At 46.9% G+C, this 16,927-nt stretch overlaps 1 protein-coding gene across 1 annotated transcript in view; it reads left to right on the top strand.

Annotated features, from left to right (window-relative positions):
* LOC309364328 (alpha-2-macroglobulin-like) overlaps positions 1-16,927 on the top strand; it is a 62,035-nt gene that overhangs the window by 26,122 nt on the left and 18,986 nt on the right. Inside the window, exons 17-25 of the mRNA XM_081901308.1 lie at positions 296-365; positions 1,458-1,623; positions 3,867-4,152; positions 6,820-6,943; positions 9,531-9,640; positions 12,043-12,094; positions 12,892-12,978; positions 14,473-14,649; positions 16,212-16,296. Of these exons, the coding sequence (XP_081757434.1) occupies positions 296-365; positions 1,458-1,623; positions 3,867-4,152; positions 6,820-6,943; positions 9,531-9,640; positions 12,043-12,094; positions 12,892-12,978; positions 14,473-14,649; positions 16,212-16,296 (1,157 nt within the window). The remainder of the gene's footprint in view (positions 1-295; positions 366-1,457; positions 1,624-3,866; positions 4,153-6,819; positions 6,944-9,530; positions 9,641-12,042; positions 12,095-12,891; positions 12,979-14,472; positions 14,650-16,211; positions 16,297-16,927) is intronic.

The raw sequence follows: 16,927 nt of genomic DNA on the forward strand, positions 1-16,927 counted from the left end.
ACCGCTCTGGCGGAAAGGTAAACGGCGTTTCCGTGCGCTGCTCTGGTTCACCAGAAGTGGCTTAGTCATGCTGTCCACATGACCCAGAAGCTGTACGCCGGCTCCCTTGGCCAGTAAAGCGAGATGAGTGCCGCAACCCCAGAGTCGGCCACGACTGGAGCTAATGATCAGCGGTTCCTTTACCTTTTCACCATGACTCTATATACAGTATATCAAACTTTTTGATGTACAAAATCCCCCACCCCGTCTATGCGCTATAAAATGTTTCATAATGGCTCCTTGGCTTTTTTTACAGGACTTTGGCTTGAAGGTTTTCACGAGCACCAAGATACACAAACCTCAGATTTGCCAAGCCCAAAGACATAGTAAGAACTGGAACTGGGATGAGGGGGCCGAACTGCGATGATGATGAAAATACACTGGTCTTGCTATGTAAAGCCCTGCGCAGCTTGAGATCAGGATCTCTGAACGATCACCTTGCTGTTTCTATCACTGTTTTCCAGATTTAAAGTTTTCACTGTATATATTTTAACTGTATCTTGTTAAGGGTGCTGAGAGGTGGCCCCTATTCCCCACGCAGACGTACAGTTCACGGGGAGGGGGATGTAACAGTAAGCCCCTCTTCGCAGGGAACACTGGGAAGCTCTGCGAGGGGAATAAGAATCTCCTAACAACTCTCGGAATGCTTAACAAACTACACTTCCCAGGAGGCTGTGGGGTGGGGTGGAGGCACCATGGCTGTTTAAAGTGCTTCACTCATAAACTAACATGTTTTCATAACCTTCCGGGACCTTAGGGTGAAGGGTAGGGAATAAATTAAATCAAAATAACAACATTCATTACAGTCATTAAGCAGTATGAATTATAAATTAAATAATTGATAGTTATCTGTAGTGGTACTGTGGTACCTCGGTTTTCCAATGTAATCCATTCTGGAAGACCGTTCGGCTTCTGGAACGTTCGAAAACTGAGACACAAAGGGCGTTCTGCAATTTCAATTGAGAAAATTGAGGAAAAAGCACTCAGCGGAATCCGTTCAACTTCTGAGGCACGTTCAAAAATGGACGCGTTTACTTCTTGGTTCTCAGCGTTCGAAAACTGAAACGTTCAGCTTCCGAGATGCTCGAAAATCAAGGTACCATTGTACTGATCGTTTTGTTAGTTATTATTATTTCTTAATTTTTATTTTAACACTGGGGGGTAGGCGCTAAGTAGTGGCACAGAGCTGAATCACACATTCATGTTCCATCTGACAGAAAAATGAAGGGATGGCCAACATGACTGAGTAGGAAGAATACCTCCCGTGCTTTTTAGCGACGATAAGCGTGCGCGAGTCACTGCGCAGTTCAGAAGTCGGAACAGAGCTTGAGTGGATAGCTGTGGGCAATTTCCCCCTGAAAGACTGGCAATGTGTTTTGACACCAATTAATAATGTAAATAATATCCTCTCCTCTTAGCTTCCTTTGAACCTCAAGCTGGCTATGAATCAAGATATGCCCAGCCGATGGCGTATATTAGTAGTAGTGCTGGTGCTGGTGGTGTCTTCCTCGATTCCCCTGAAGCTACGAAGCCTGCCAGGAGTTTCTTCCCTGAGACGTGGCTGTGGCAACTGGTCGTATTGGAGTAAGTGGTATTAAGTAGTGGGTTGACAAAGCAGACGACACAGAGATTTCTCCAAGTGGTTCTTTATAGTAAGCTGGAGCTGAACTGAACGGCAAACAGCTCAGCCGGCCTGCTTTTATAGGCAGCCGGCTGTCAACATTGTGACAACAACAACCCAGGGTTTCCCGCCTAAATTAACTGATGTGGACCTGAGTGAAAACTATATACACAATACCCCTGGTGGCCAGGGTGAGAACTTCAATACATAACACCCCTCCCCACCGAGATAAGGCATTAGTTACAACCATAGTGGTTCCGTTATATACAGCAATACCCTTATTGGTTTCAGTAAGGCACATACCGTATTTTTTGCACCATAGGACACACTTTTCCCCTCCTAAAAAGCAAGGGAAAATGTGTGTGCATCCTATGGAGCGAATGCAGGGGGGAGGCAGGCGGGAAAAGCCCCCAAGAGCTGCACACAAGCTCCGTGCGCTCTTGCGGGCTTTTCCACAGGAGGGAGAAGGGACTGACTGGCCGCATCAGTCCCTTCTCCCACCTCCCAGAAAAGCCAGGAGAAGCCGCGATCTCTTTAAAGGAGTTGCCCGGCTTCTGCTGGTTTTGCGGGAGGTGGGTGAATCCCCCCACCTCCCAGTAAAGCCAGGAAAGCCCTGCGCAGCGTCTCCCGGCAAGGAGAGGCTGCACGGGGCTAAAGGGGAACCCAAAACAGCGAGCGGGATCTATCCCACTCGCTGCCTTGGCTTGTGCCATAGCCGCGCGCAACCCCTCCGGCAGCGAGAGGTTGTGCGCAGCCTGTACGCTGCTCTTTGGGGCTGGGAAAATTTCCCCCCCCCTTGATTTCCCCCTCTAAAAACTGGGTGCGCCCTATGGTCCAGTGCGCCCTATGGTGCGAAAAATATGGTAAACATTTTAATTGACCCTATTCACCATACCGCTTTACATGTGCAGTTTGTCTGGTGAACATAGTCTTTTAAATCAGCTGGGTGCTTGGAAACCCTGCCAGACCACCAAGGGCCAGTACCAGAGTCCGGGTGGCCGCCCGATTCTGGCTGCGACCAAATGTGGCTTTGAGCCCGAGTTCCCTGGCTCCGTTACTGTTGAAGGAACCGCCGCGAGCGGACTCAGCGGACGGTCAGGCACGGCGGTGGTCCGAGTCTCTGGAGAGCCAGGCAGACGCACCGAAACGGCTCGGCTCGGCTCGGCTCCATGCCCTCAGTTTGTGAGGAAGATGTAGGTGGAGCCTTGCCTTCCATTAGCAACCGCTCTTTGAGCCTTGGGGAGAGATGGGGACAAATGATGTGGCAGAGGGCGTAGGAAAGAGGTTTTCAGGCCCTGTACCCGCAGGCCTCAACATAAAAATCAAAATACAGAAACCCCCTCCCCAACACCTTTTAGAAGGACATTGGATGTCAATCAGCTATTAGACTAGTTCTTTAGCTACTAAGACACCATCAATATGTCAATCAGCCAAAGAGGAAGGCTTTTGCCTGGCTCTTGAAGGTGTATAATGAAGGTGCCGGACAAACCTCCCTGGGGAGAGCATTCCGCAGACAGGGGGCCACTGCAGAACAGGCCCGTTCCCATGTTGCCACCCTAGGGCAAGCCTATTTTCACTGCAGGATCATACCGTCCAACGTATTCGGGCTCACGCCTCCTTCCTCAAGCCCGGGAAGCGTTTGCCCAGCTTAGGGAAGGAGGGGTGATGCTCTGTCGGGGTCTGAGAGCCTCCTTCCCAAAGAAAAGGTGGTGGAACTGTGTTCCGGCGAATTCCACCAGAAAACTCCCCACTTCATATAGGTTCTCCATCAAAGCATATACAGTGGTACCTCTGGATGCGAACGGGATCCGTTCCAGAACCCCGTTCGCATCCTGAGCAGAACGCAACCCGCGCCTGCGGGTCGTGATTCGCCACTTCTGCGCATGCGCGCGACGTCATTTTGAGCATCTGCGCATGCGCGAGCGGCGAAACCCGGAAGTAACCCATTCCATTACTTCCGGGTCGCCACGGAACACAACCTGAAAATGCTCAACCTGAAGCTACTTTAACCCGAGGTATGACTGTACTATAATTCCCACTACATTAGTCTGACACGGTACCCCCAACAGCACCCTGGCTCTCTTGCAGCGGTAAACCCCTCCAGGGAGGCTACTGAGGGCTCCCATTCACCCCAACTGATTGCTGAAAGGTGCTGTGGTGATCCACACTAACTCCTCCCTCTCTTTTGTTCACCTGTGTCCTTCAGTGGCGATTACTCAGGTACAGGGGTCCTCTTGGGTCACTCAGAGAAGGAGGGTGGTATCGTTCCAGGAGAAGTGACTATGCCTGTGACCATTCCGGACACCATCACCGAATGGCAAGTGGGAGCTTTCTGCTTGTCGTCAGACCATGGCATTGGCATTGCCCCAGTCGCCGCCGTCAACGCCTTCCAGTTGTTCTTCACTGAGGTCACCCTGCCCTACTCTGTGGTGAGGGGTGAAGCATTCATGATGAAGGCCACTGCCTTCTCCTACCAGAAAAACATGATGAAGGTGAGGAATCCCCAAACTTGTCTCCCAATTTCGGGGGGGGGGGACCCTCTTTCCTCTTTCCTCTTTCCTTGGCATACGATTAGAATCTTGTGGGCATAAAATATATAATAATAATTGTTGCTGTAGTCTGGAGGGTTTTTTTTTGTAAAAAATATACATTTTTAAAATATAATAATAATAATAATAATAAAAATAAAATAATAATAATTATTATTATTTATGTATACCCCACCCATCTAGCTGGGCTTCCCCAGCCACTCTGGGTGGCTTCCAACAAAATATTAAAATACAGTAGTCTGTTAAACATTAAAAGCTTCCCTAAAGAGGGCTGCCTTCAGATGTCTTCTAAAAGTCTGGTGGTAGTTGTTCTCTTTGACATCTGGTGGGAGGGCGTTCCACAGGGAGGGCATCACTACTGAGAAGACCCTCTGCCTGGTTCCCTGTAACTTGGCTTCTCACAGTGAGGGAACCACCAGAAGGCCCTCAGAGCTGGATCTCAGTGTCTGGACAGAACGATGGTGGTAGAGACACTCCTTTACAAACAATCAACAAGCAAACTAATAAAACAATTCCCATAAGTTCCCTTGGACTCCCCTCTCCCCTTTGTGGGTCCTTATGTTAACTTTTTCTCTTGCATCTCCCCTGTTAATCCAGTTCTATTAAATCTCTGATAAAAACCACAGTCCAACATTTGAATGCAAGCGTTATTCCAGTCCCGCTAATAATTTTGATTGTTTACAATTTTTTTTAGGTAAATTACGTATTTTCCCCATTCCTTTTTGAAATTTTCGTCTTCCTGATTCTTAATTCATCCAGTCAGTTTTGCCATTTCTGCATAGTCCATCAGTTTAATTTGCCACTCTTCTCTAGTAGGGACTGTGCCTTCTTTCCATCTCTGGGCTAATAGCGCCCAGGCAGTAGTAGTCCTATGCATGAAAAGTCTCTTCCAGTCCCTTGGAATATCGGCACCTACAATTCCTAAAAGAAAAGCTTCTTTTTCCTTACATTTCCAGCATATATTTTTGTTAATTTATTAGGAATTAAATACTATCAAGACATCATTTTCATATAACTTTATTTCAAAGAATAGCATGCTGTATACTTTAAATCCCAATTTCATAACCTATCCCATGCTACTAATTGTATAGGTAAAGGTAAAGGGACCCCTGACCATTAGGTCCAGTCATGGACGACTCTGGGTTGCGCGCTTATCTCACTTTATAGGCAGAGGGAGCCGGTGTTTGTCTGTAGACAGCTTCCGGGTCATGTGGCCAGCATAACTAAGCCGCTTCTGGCCAACCAGAGCAGCACATGGAAACACTGTTTACCTTCCTGCCAGAGTGGTACCTATTTATCTACTTGCACTTTGATGTGCTTTTGAACTGCTAGGTTGGCAGGAGCAGGGACTGAGCAACGGGAGCTCACCACATCGCAGGGATTCGAACCGCCAACCTTCTGATTGGCAAGCCACAGGCTCTGTGGTTTAGACCACAGTGCCACCCGCATCCCTAATTGTATATTATATCCAAAATGCCTCACCCAGTGTATCATTACTGATTTGACCTGTTTGCCTTTCGTATCCCATTCTAATAGTAATTTATACATTTTTGAAAGTAATTTATTATTATTTTCTATCAGCTCCTTTTTAAATTTAGAGGTTTCACTAAAGAAACCTTTCTTTTTGTCCATCTTAAATATATCATTAAGTTGATGGTATTGTAAGCAATCAGTTAGTAATCCTCTTACATCTTCAAACCTCTTTAGTTTCAACTCATGATCTTCTTCCATTAATAGTTCTTTGAAAGATGCCCAGTCATTTCTCATGTTTAATTTTCACCCAGAGATATCATCTCCAGTGGGGAAAGCCACCATGGTGACTTTTGTCCTAATAATTTTTTATATTTCCCCCATACTTCATAAACCGCTTTCCTTACTACATGGTTTAGGAAAGCTCTATGTACTTTAACCTTCTCGTACCACAGATACGCATGCCAGCCAAATCTGTTATATTGGGCTAGTCTGGTGTGAGAGAGTGAGAGAATTTGTTAAGAGGAGTCAGTCAAACAGTTGAGATAATCAGTCAGAAGGTATTAGGAAGGTATCGGCCGGTAAAGAAACAAAAGTTAAGATACTGACAGGAATATTATCTGAGAAACCATAAACTTGTTAATGTTTGTAAAATAAACTTGCTTTTTGGTTCACTTTTAACAACTGACTGGACTCAGTGTTTTACCAGAGAGTAACTGGTTGGTGGCAGCGGGGAAGCGAGCACAGTGGTGGCACAGGGATCAATAGACCGTTAAATGTCCAGGGACCCTATGTGATCGCCACAATGACCTTCAAGATCTAAAACACAGAGGTGCGTCTGCCTCCTTCATTGTACAGCTTTTGAAGTACAGTGAAGATGCAGCCCTTTGCCTAGGCTCCTGGGCAGCTTTTAGGACCCACCTAGTTTTTATGGCACTTAGTGGTTTCAGATTGTTTTCTAATATCATTTATAATGCTGTAATCCACTCTGAGACCTTATGGGTCATCTGACACCTCTCATGGCTTTCCGAGTGTCAACTTGATCTCTTCCTGCTCCTCCTTTGAATTCTGTTTGTGGTGTTCTGCTTCCTTCCCACCGTGACTTCTTTCCCACCGTAACTTCTTTCCGTCCATGGACAGGTCATCATGTCTCTGGCTCCATCCCCTGACTTTGAGGCCATCCCTGTGGAGGAAGAGGCGCCTTCTTGTCTGCCTGAAAATGGGAGGAAAACCATCTCCTGGTTGGTGACGCCCAAGTCTCTGGGTAAGCAGCAACGCTTCACATCTTGAATTTGGTGGACGGGGTGATGGGGTGGTGGTGATGAGGGTGAGGGTGAGAGGAAGAGGAGCAAGCCTGTCCCATCATCATGTGGTAGGAAGACCATCTTCCTTCACCTTGGATCAGGGATATAGGTGAATGCGGGGGACATTATGCCTAAAGTAGAGTACAGTGGTACCTCAGGTGAAGAACTTAATTCGTTCCAGAGGTCCATTCTTAACGGACCTCTGAGATCCAGTGCTGAGGGCCTTCTGGTGGTTCCCTCGCTGCGAGAAGTGAGGTTATAAGGAACCAGGCAGAGAGCCTTCTCAGTAGTGGTGCCCGCCCTGTGGAACGCCCTCCCACCAGATGTCAAGGAAACAAACCTTTTCTTTTACTTTTCTTTTTCTTTTACTTTTAAAAGACAACTGAAGGCGGCCCTGTTTAGGGAAGTTTTTAATGTCTGATGCTGTATTGTTTTTAATATTCGGTTGGAATCTGCCCAGAGTCACTAGGGAAGCCCAGCCAGATGGGTGGGGTATAAATAAATTATTATTATTATTATTACTACTACTACTACTACCACTACCTGAGGCGTGCTTTCACTAATGGGCCCTCCCACTGCCGCTGCACCGCTGACACACGATTTCCATTCTTATCCCTGGGGCAAAGTTCTTAACCTGGAGCAACCACTTCCTGGTTAGTGGAGTTTGTAACCCAAAGCATCTGTAACCCAAAGCGTCTGTAACCCAAGGTCCCACTGTAATAATAATAATAATTTATTTATACATACATACATACATATATACATACCCCGCCCATCTGGCTGGGTTTCCCCAGTCACTCTGGGCTGCCTTCAAATGTCTTCTAAAATTCAGATAGTTGTTTATTTCCTTGAGATCTGACAGGAGGGCTTTCCACAGGGCGGGTGCCACCACTGAGAAGGCCCTCTGCCTGGTCCCTGTAACCTCACATCTCGCAGGGAGGGAACCGCCAGAAGGCCCTCGGTGCTGGACCTCAGTGTCCAAGCTGGACGATGGGGATATACTGGTTAAAGGCTGCTTAGGGCTTTAAAGGTCAGCAACAACACTTTGAATTGTGCTCAGAAACATACTGGGAGCCAATGTAGGTCTTTCAGGACCGGTGTTATATGGTCTCGGCAGCCACTCCTAGTCACCAGTCTAGCTGTCGCATTCTGGATTATTTGTAGTTTTTGAGCCACCTTCAAAGGTAGCCCCACGTAGAGTGCATTGCAGTGGTCCAAGCGGGAGATAACCAGAACATGCACCACTCTGGCGAGACAGTCTGCAGGCAGGTAGGGTCTCAGCCTGTGTATCAGATGGAGCTGGTAGACAGCTGCCCTGGGCACAGAATGGACCTGTGGCTCCATGGCTAGCTGTGAGTCCAAAATGACTCCCAGGCTGCGCACCTGGTCCTTCAGGGACACAGTTACCCCATTCAGGACCAGGTAGTCCTCCACATCCACCTGCCCCCTGTTCCCCAAAAACAGTACTTCTGTCTTGTCAGGATTAATCCTCAAAATGTTAGCTGCCATCCATCCTTGAGGTATAATCCACAAGCCACACAGTGTTCTCAGGCCACTCTTATGCAAGGGGACAGGGCTTAGGGACACCCTGGAGGCTGCCTCGTTGGTGGTGACCCATAAGAGGGTCTTTTCAGGGGTTGCCCTCCACAACTGGTGCTCCTGTCGCCATCATTATTAACTTTCAGGAGACATTTGAAAACATTCATGTTTACCCAAGCATTTGATGGCTGATGAATACTGTTGCAAACTGCTTTGGGATTGTAATTATTATTATTATTATTATTATTATTATTATTATTATGCCTTTTTCCCTGACAGGGACTCAAGGAGACATACAGATAAAACAGAAACAGTTAAAAACATAGGAGAAAAAAACCCAATAATTAAAAAACAATTAAACATTAATGGAATTAAAACACTATTACATATATAAAAGGTAAAGGTACCCCTGACCATTAGGCCCAGTCGTGGCCGACTCTGGGGTTACGGCAGTCATCTCGCTTTACTGGCCAAGGGAGCCGGCGTACAGCTTCCAGGTCATGTGGCCAGCATGACTAAGCCGCTTCTGGCGAACCAGAGCAGCACACGGAAACGCCATTTACCTTCCCACCGGAGTTTATCTACTTGCACTTTGATGTGCTTTCGAACTGCTAGGTTGGCAGGCGCTGGGACCGAGCAACAGGAGCTCACCCTGTCGCGGGGATTCGAACCGCCGACCTCCTGATCGGCAAGTCCTAGGCTCTGTGGTTTAACTCACAGCGCCACCCGCGTCCCTCATTACATATATAAAACATTCATAAAACATATGGATAATAACAATAAAAAAACTGCAACTCCAGCCCTTTCATTTAAAACAGTGTTGGTATCAGGAAGTCTTCAATAGTTGCCTGGGAATATTTTAAGACAGCTGATGCTAAATAGCTCCATAAATGGCTTGAGGAGAAGAAAAGGCTACAGAAAGAGAGAGAGAGAGAGAGAGAGAGAGAGAGAGAGAGAGAGAGAGAGAGAGAGAAGGGCAGGATGACAAGATGGACATTTTTGTTCTAGGGGAAGTGAACTTCACAGTCAGTGCCAAGGCCCAGCCCTGTGGGAATGCAATAGAGGTGGCGAATATCCAAGAACAGCAGGACACTGTGATCAAATCTGTTTTAGTGGAGGTAGGAGAGCTGCTTTAATCTTGGTGATGGTGGGGGCTTGCATGCATGTAATTGCACATATTTATGCTGGGAAATCGACACCTTAAAGATGGCAAAGTCCTACCTCAGGAGGTTACCCTCCATGTCTTCCAAGAGCACACATGGGCTGCCTCGGGAGATTTCCCTGGAGGTTTTTAAGCAGAGGCTGGATGGCCATCTGCCATGGATGCTTTAGCTGAGATTCTGGCTTGCTGGGGGTTGGACTAGATGAGCCTCAGAGTCCCTCCCAACTCTACAACTCTGTGATTGTATGATCATACAGCCAGTGTGGTGTAGTGGTTAAGAGCGGTAGACTCGTAATCTGGTGAACCGGGTTTGTGTCTCCGCTCCTCCACATGCAGTTGCTGGGTGACCTTGGGCTAGTCACACTTCTCTGAAGTCTCTCAGCTTCACTCACCTCACAGAGTGTTTGTTGTGGGGGAGGAAGGGAAAGAAGAATGTTAGCCGCTTTGGGACTCCTTCGGGTACTGATAAAGCGGGATATCAAATCCAAACTCCTCCTGCTCCTCCTCCTCCTCCTCCTCCTCCTCCTCCTCCTCCTCCTCCTCTTCTTCTTCTTCTTCTTCAGCAATGATGGTTGCAACCTCCTTTTGATGCTTAAGGCAGTACAGTGTTCAGCTAAAGAGTTGCACAGGTGCAATGGGAAAGTCATTAGTGCAATGAGATTCTCCCTCCCCCCCCCCTCTTCTCCTCCATCCCCAAATCTGCTCTGGGGGGATTTAGCAGGCACACTGGGAGAGGAGAGGGGAAGAATATTATATCGCACAAAGGGAAATCCTTGTGCAGATGGATCATTGAAAATAACCCTTAAATTGAACGGATTATACGCAACTAACTCCTAATTAGAGAAGACCTATTGCAGTTAATGAACACAGGTTTGGTCATGTCCATTAACTTCAATGGGCCCTGGCCACATTCACACCATACATTTAAAATGCTACGATGCCACTTTAAACAGCTCCAAATAATTGGAAGAGCTATAGCTGGTTAGGCTGAGAGGATGCTGAGACCCCTATTCCCCTTGCAGGGCTACAATTCCCATTGTGGTTTAATAATCAATTCCTTTTCCTAGGAGAGTCTGGGAATTGTAGCTTTGTAAGGGGAATAGTCTTTGTCCATGGAGTTTTCTTGGCAGGGATACTGGAGTGGCTTGCCGGTTCCTGCTCCAGCTGGATCACGTTTGGTCAAAACTCTCCACTATGACCTGTCCATCTTGGGTGACCCTGCACGGCATAGCTCATAGCTTCTCTGAGTTATTCAAGCCCCTTCGCCACGGCAAGGCAGTGATCCATGAAGCAGCATATTAAAAAGCAGAGACATCACCTTGCCAACAAAGGTCCGTATAGTTAAAGACATGGTTTTCCCAGTAGTGATGTATGGAAGTGAGAGCCGGACCATCAAGAAGGCTGATCGCCGAAGAATTGATGCTTTTGAATTCTCGTGCTGGAGGAGACTCTTGAGAGTCCCATGGACTGCAAGAAGATCAAACGCATCCATTCTTAAGGAAATCAGCCCTGGGTGCTCACTGGAAGGACAGATCGTGAAGCTGAGGCTCCAATACTTTGGCCACCTCATGAGAAGAGAAGACTTCCTGGAAAAGATCCTGATGTTGGGAAAGATGGAGGTCACAAGGAGAAGGGGACGACAGAGGACAAGATGGTTGGACAGTGTTGTCGAAGCTACCAGCATGAGTCTGACCCAGCTGCGGGAGGCAGTGGAAGACAGGGGTGCCTGGCGTGCTCTGGTCCATGGGGTTACGAAGTGTCGGACACGACTAAACGACTCAACAACAACAACAACAACAACAACAAGGGGAGTAGAGTGCTCACTGGAAGGACAGATCGTGAAGCTGAGGCTCCAATACTTTGGCCACCTCATGAGAAGAGAAGACTCCCTGGAAAAGACCCTGATGTTGGGAAAGATGGAGGGCACAAGGAGAAGGGGACGACAGAGGACGAGATGGTTGGACAGTGTTCTCAAAGCTACCAGCATGAGTTTGACCAAACTGTGGGAGGCAGTGGAAAACAGGAGGGCCTGGCGTGCTCTGGTCCAGGGGGTCACGAAGAGTGGGACACGACTAAACGACTAAACAACAACAAGGGGAGTAGAACTCCTCACAACTCTCAGCAGAGTCCCTAACAACCTATAGTTTCTGGTATCCTTTGGGTGAAGCCATGACTCTTTAAAGGTGTATGATGTATGGTGTAGATGGGGCCTGTCCCCTCTCCCCCTCACACAATGCATTCATTTATTCTTCAAATTTAGATCTTATTTCCTTCTCAAGGTAGGCATTAACTATTTTCGTTATCTCCTCAGAGTCTCTCGTTCTAACCTTTCCCCTTTCCCATTCTGTCTCCACAAAGCCTGAAGGGATTGAGAAAGACGTGGTCTTCAGCAGCCTGTTGTGTCCAGCTGGTAAGTACCTGGTGGTAGGGCCTTCTGCAGAAAGCTCACACTCTTGGTGGGATGACAATGGCGAAGCTGATCTACAACCTGTTGCAGATATTAATACTGTGACTCCTTTTGGAAGAAATCATTGTCCAGGCCCATAAGAACATTTTTAATTTTTTTTACTTTCCGAAATCTTCAGAAACAGAACATAGGCATCAAAACTACAAGCAAATTATCCATACAATGTCTTGTGCTGTCCAGCACAGGTTCTGCATCTTACAAAATATACAATAATTCAAACAGACCTAGAAGCAGAGGTCTTTCTCTTCCCACAGCATCCATTTTTTGCCTGGAGCTGTTTTTCTCTCAGTCAGAGAGGGGTTTTTACACATCCTTACTTCACAAAGCCTTGAGAGAAAAGACACAAAGGCAACTCCCTTCAAAACGGATGTTTGCAACCCAATACCATCATCACATGATCTAAAGTTACAACACTCACATGTTAGCTACCAGAGAACAACAATCAGTTAGTTAATTATCTACTCCGCAAGAGCTCAGAGTGCTCTCCTTGGCTTTACTAGAGCCCTATGGAAAATCTCCATGTTAAACCTTCAGCAATATACATGTAGCCATTTTTCATTTCTGTGTCAATTAAACCAGTTATACTTCACACGGCCTCCTATCCCGATCAGCTGGATACTTCATTGAAGAGGAAGGAGCTGGAGCATCTGTAAGGGGCATTTCCTGGTCTTTCAGAAGCTGCCCATGAGATTGATGGGCAAAGGCATGATCAAAACTCTCTCTTTCTCTCCTGCTTGCAGAAAAGTCACAATCATCAGCACCTATAGCTTTAGCGCTGCCAGCCAATGTGGTGGAGGGCTCAGCCAGGGCTTCAGTCTGTGCACTGGGTAAGTGGGGCAACCTTGGAGGGGCCCATGCTAGGGCTCCGGTTACTCTTGTAACTCCCCCCCCCCCAAAAAAAAAACAGGCCCAAGGAGGACTGAGCATGCTCAAAGGTTGTGTAACACTGAGGGTGCCTCTATACTAGTTTCTGGTGGGGTTCAAACACTTACCTTCAAATTCAGGTTGCGGCGCAATTATAGGTGATTGGTAGGTCTCATGTGCAGCAAACCTAGTTCCCCAAAAGATCAGACTTATTTGCGATAAATAAAAGTGAAGCACTGGAAAGCACGGGATGACAACTGCTTTGATGCAGCATAATCTAACCTCCCCGAAAACAAATCAGAACAAATGGCGAAGATCACCTAACCTCCCTGAAATCAAATCTACATGTGGGTGTTCAATGAAGAGACAGACTGGAGGCACCCTGATTGTCTGTTAGGGTGGGTAGGCGGGTAGGAGAAATGGGGGGGGAGTGGTGGGTGGCAAATGGAGTGGAGTGTATTGAAAAGGGGCTTGATGGAAGCCTGGATGGGAGCTCTCTGCACAATTCCACTTGCTAGTCAACAACAACAACAACAACAATTTATTATTTGTACCCTGCCCATCTGGCTGGGTTTCCCCAGCCACTCTGGGCGGCTTCCAACAAAGATTAAAAATACATTAAAATGTCACACATTAAAAACTTCCCTGAGCAGGTCTGCCTTCAGATGTCTTCTAAATGTCAGGTAGTTGTTTATCTTTCTGATGGGAGGGCGTTCCACAGGGCGGGCGCCACTACCGAGAAGGCCCTCTGCCTGGTTCCCTGTAGCGTTGCTTCACGCAGTGAGGGAACCGCCAGAAGGCCCTTGGTGCTGGACCTCAGCGTCCGGGCAGAACGATGGGGGTGGAGACGCTCCTTCAGGTATACTGGGCTGAGGCCGTTTAGGGCTTTAAAGGTCAACACAACGCTTTGAATTATGCTCGGAAACGTAGCTTTCTTCCCAATTCCAAACGGTGCCTGGATCTTCTGTCTCCTCTCCTTGCACGCCCAAGCACACCCCTGCCCTATGGACTGCCTGAATTAAGTGAATAACGAGACACGGCAGTCAAATCAGGGCACAATTTTATCGACTACAGGTGTAAGAGGTTTGGTATAGGCACCCACTTCTGACCAGCCTGCTGGAAGGACTTAAATTTGGGATGAACCATAAGTGAGGGAGTTCCTGACCTACATCGAGGAATAACCCCACCCCCCTGGGTTGCACCTGGGGAGTGCTGTGGCCCTAGTCCCCTTCTGGACGCCAAGACAGAAGCATCTCTCCTAGATCCCTTTAATGGGATAACTGCTTTTTCAGAGGGGCAGGCAGAGGCTACAAGCTCCAATCTGACCAAGACTTTGCCTACCCAATGCCTAAAATGCCACTCAAGGAAATGCTCACCAAAGCTCCAAAATGTGGCCTGATATTTTTCTCTCTCTCCCCCCCCCCCTCACTTTTTCTCCTTCTCGTACCACATCCCAGGAGACATCATGGGAACAGCCATAGAGAACCTCCACCAGCTTCTCCAGCTGCCCTACGGCTGTGGGGAACAGAACATGGCCCGCTTTGTCCCCAACATCTACATCCTGCAGTACCTGAATAACACAGGGCAGCTGACGGAAGAGGTCAAGTCCAAGGCCATCGGATACTTAGTGGCTGGTGAGAAAGACTCGTAGCTGTGCGGGAAAAATTCTACTCTTGTTGTCTTCCTTGGAGCTTTGGGGTGGGCAGGGAATGAAGTATCTGGCAGCTTCTGTCACTTTCTCATTTTCCCAATCTAAAATTCAGTTCTGTATGTTTTACAACAATTTGCACTCTCTCGCTCATCCTTAAAAAATTGTCAGTGTTTTCATGTGAATGCCTCTAAATCAGCCTTTCTCAACCTGTGGGTCCCCAGATGTTGTTGAACTACAACTCCCATCTAGCAAGTCCAGAGCTCAGGGATGATGGGAGTTGTAGTCCAACAACATCTGGGGACCCACAAGTTGAGAACCGCTGCTCTAAATAATATACCTATAGGCAGTTTTGACTACTGCATGCATTTTTTTGCAATCAATTTCCCTGAATACAATGCATTTTTTGTATGAGGCTTTCAATAATAGCTTATTTTTATGCTCTCTCTCTCTCTCTTTCTCTCTCTCTCTCTCTCTCTCTCCTTTCCCTGGCAGGACTCAAAGCAGCATTTTTATAATTAATTATATGATTAACAATTATGTAGTAATTCTAGGAATTAAAATATAATGCATTTCTGCAAACATTGATTGGTGAACTACATTCCAAAATTCAGATAAGTGCTAACTTTGAAGGGTTATTCATTCATTTATTTGAAGGGTTATTCTCCCAGCTTTGGCAGCAGATAAGCAGAACAAAGGGAAAGGAGTCTTTTTACCAGTTAGAACTTTGCTGATCACAGCGAGAGAACAAAAAATCCATTTCTTAGGAATGAAGGTGCTCCCAATTAAGGTTTCCACCCACTTCCTCCTTAGTCACCCATGTCACTACCACGTCTTGTAACCTGATCCCGCAACCACTGTGCTTTCTGTGCTGACACCTTATCTGCTCTTCTTGACCTTGGGCTGAGCAGATGAATGCTTTCCAGCGACAGTGAGTCTGTTAACTCCCTCCCTCCCGATTCTCCTCCTCCTAGCTGTTCCCCAGCCAGTACTTCCCAGCTTCTGCCTTCTGAAGTATGTCCCTCTGCAAACCACTGTTCCAAATCTATGCAGCCCTCCTCAGCATGGTCCCTGACAGTTATTCATTTATTTTTATATCCCACCTTTCCTCAAAGGAGCTCAAGGTGGTGTGCTTCCTCTTTCATGCTTTACCCTCACAATAACCTTGCGAGGCAGGTGACTTAAAGAAAATGCAATCCGTTGTGAAAATGTAGAGTACTGAAGATAATAAAACTGGAAGAAGAAAAAAGAAAAAACCCAAAACTAACAGCACCCATCCATTTTCAACTACAGCATTAGTCGTTTCATTTCTAGGGGCCAGATTCACCATGGGGGCTGTGAATTCAGGGCATCCTTTGAAGTCAAATAAGCGTAAAGGGGAGTGAAAAAGAAAACCATGAAACCTGACCTTTCGAACAGTGCGCAAGACTTTTATTAAGCAATATGTTGCCTTGCCACTTCCTTCCCAACGAGACACCTCCGTTGAAGTTAGGGTGAGATGCAAAGGTATTTGGACAGATGAAATTAAAATTTCGCCTTCCATTTTAGGCTACCAGCAGCAGCTGAACTACAAGCACTCTGATGGCTCCTTCAGCACCTTTGGACAAAATAACTGGGAGCCAGGAAACACCTGGTGAGATTGACAGTGCCAGAGTCATAATTTCAGTGGTGTGTGTGTGTGTGTGTGTGGTGAGATTTGGCAGGATGTCTGAAAAGTTGCAGTAGTGAGGTAGGAAAGCTGTGGAAGGGGGAATCACATCCGGCAACCTTGGGTTTCAGATAGTACATGGGTAGACAAGTGTAAAAAGCCCTGGACACAAATATTCATGGCCCTCTAGTGGTTCATTTACCAGAGGTACAGTCATAAGTTGTGTTGCATCCGCTTCATGTTGCATCTTTTCGGGTTACGAATGTGTCAAACCCAGAACTGTTTACTTCCGGGTTTGCTGTGTGCTCACGCGCAGAAGCGGCGCTCCAGTTGTGGACTTTTTGGGGTGCAAACAGCACCCCAGAACAGATCGAGTCTGCAACTAGAGGTACCACTGTAATGTATTTTGAGTTAACTCTGGAAGTGTGCATTCGATTCTGATCAAAGAGTGCAATATACCATATTTTTCGCTCCATAAGATGCACCCGACCATAAGACGCACCTAGTTTTTAGAGGAGGAAAACAAGAAAAAAATATATTCTGAACGAAACAGTGGATGTATGATTTTTGTGGTTCATGCTGTGGCCACAGACATGTGATCTGATGGTGAATTTGG

Source organism: Podarcis melisellensis (genome assembly GCF_964234715.1).
Source record: "Podarcis melisellensis genome assembly, chromosome: 2".
Lineage (NCBI taxonomy): Eukaryota > Metazoa > Chordata > Lepidosauria > Squamata > Lacertidae > Podarcis > Podarcis melisellensis.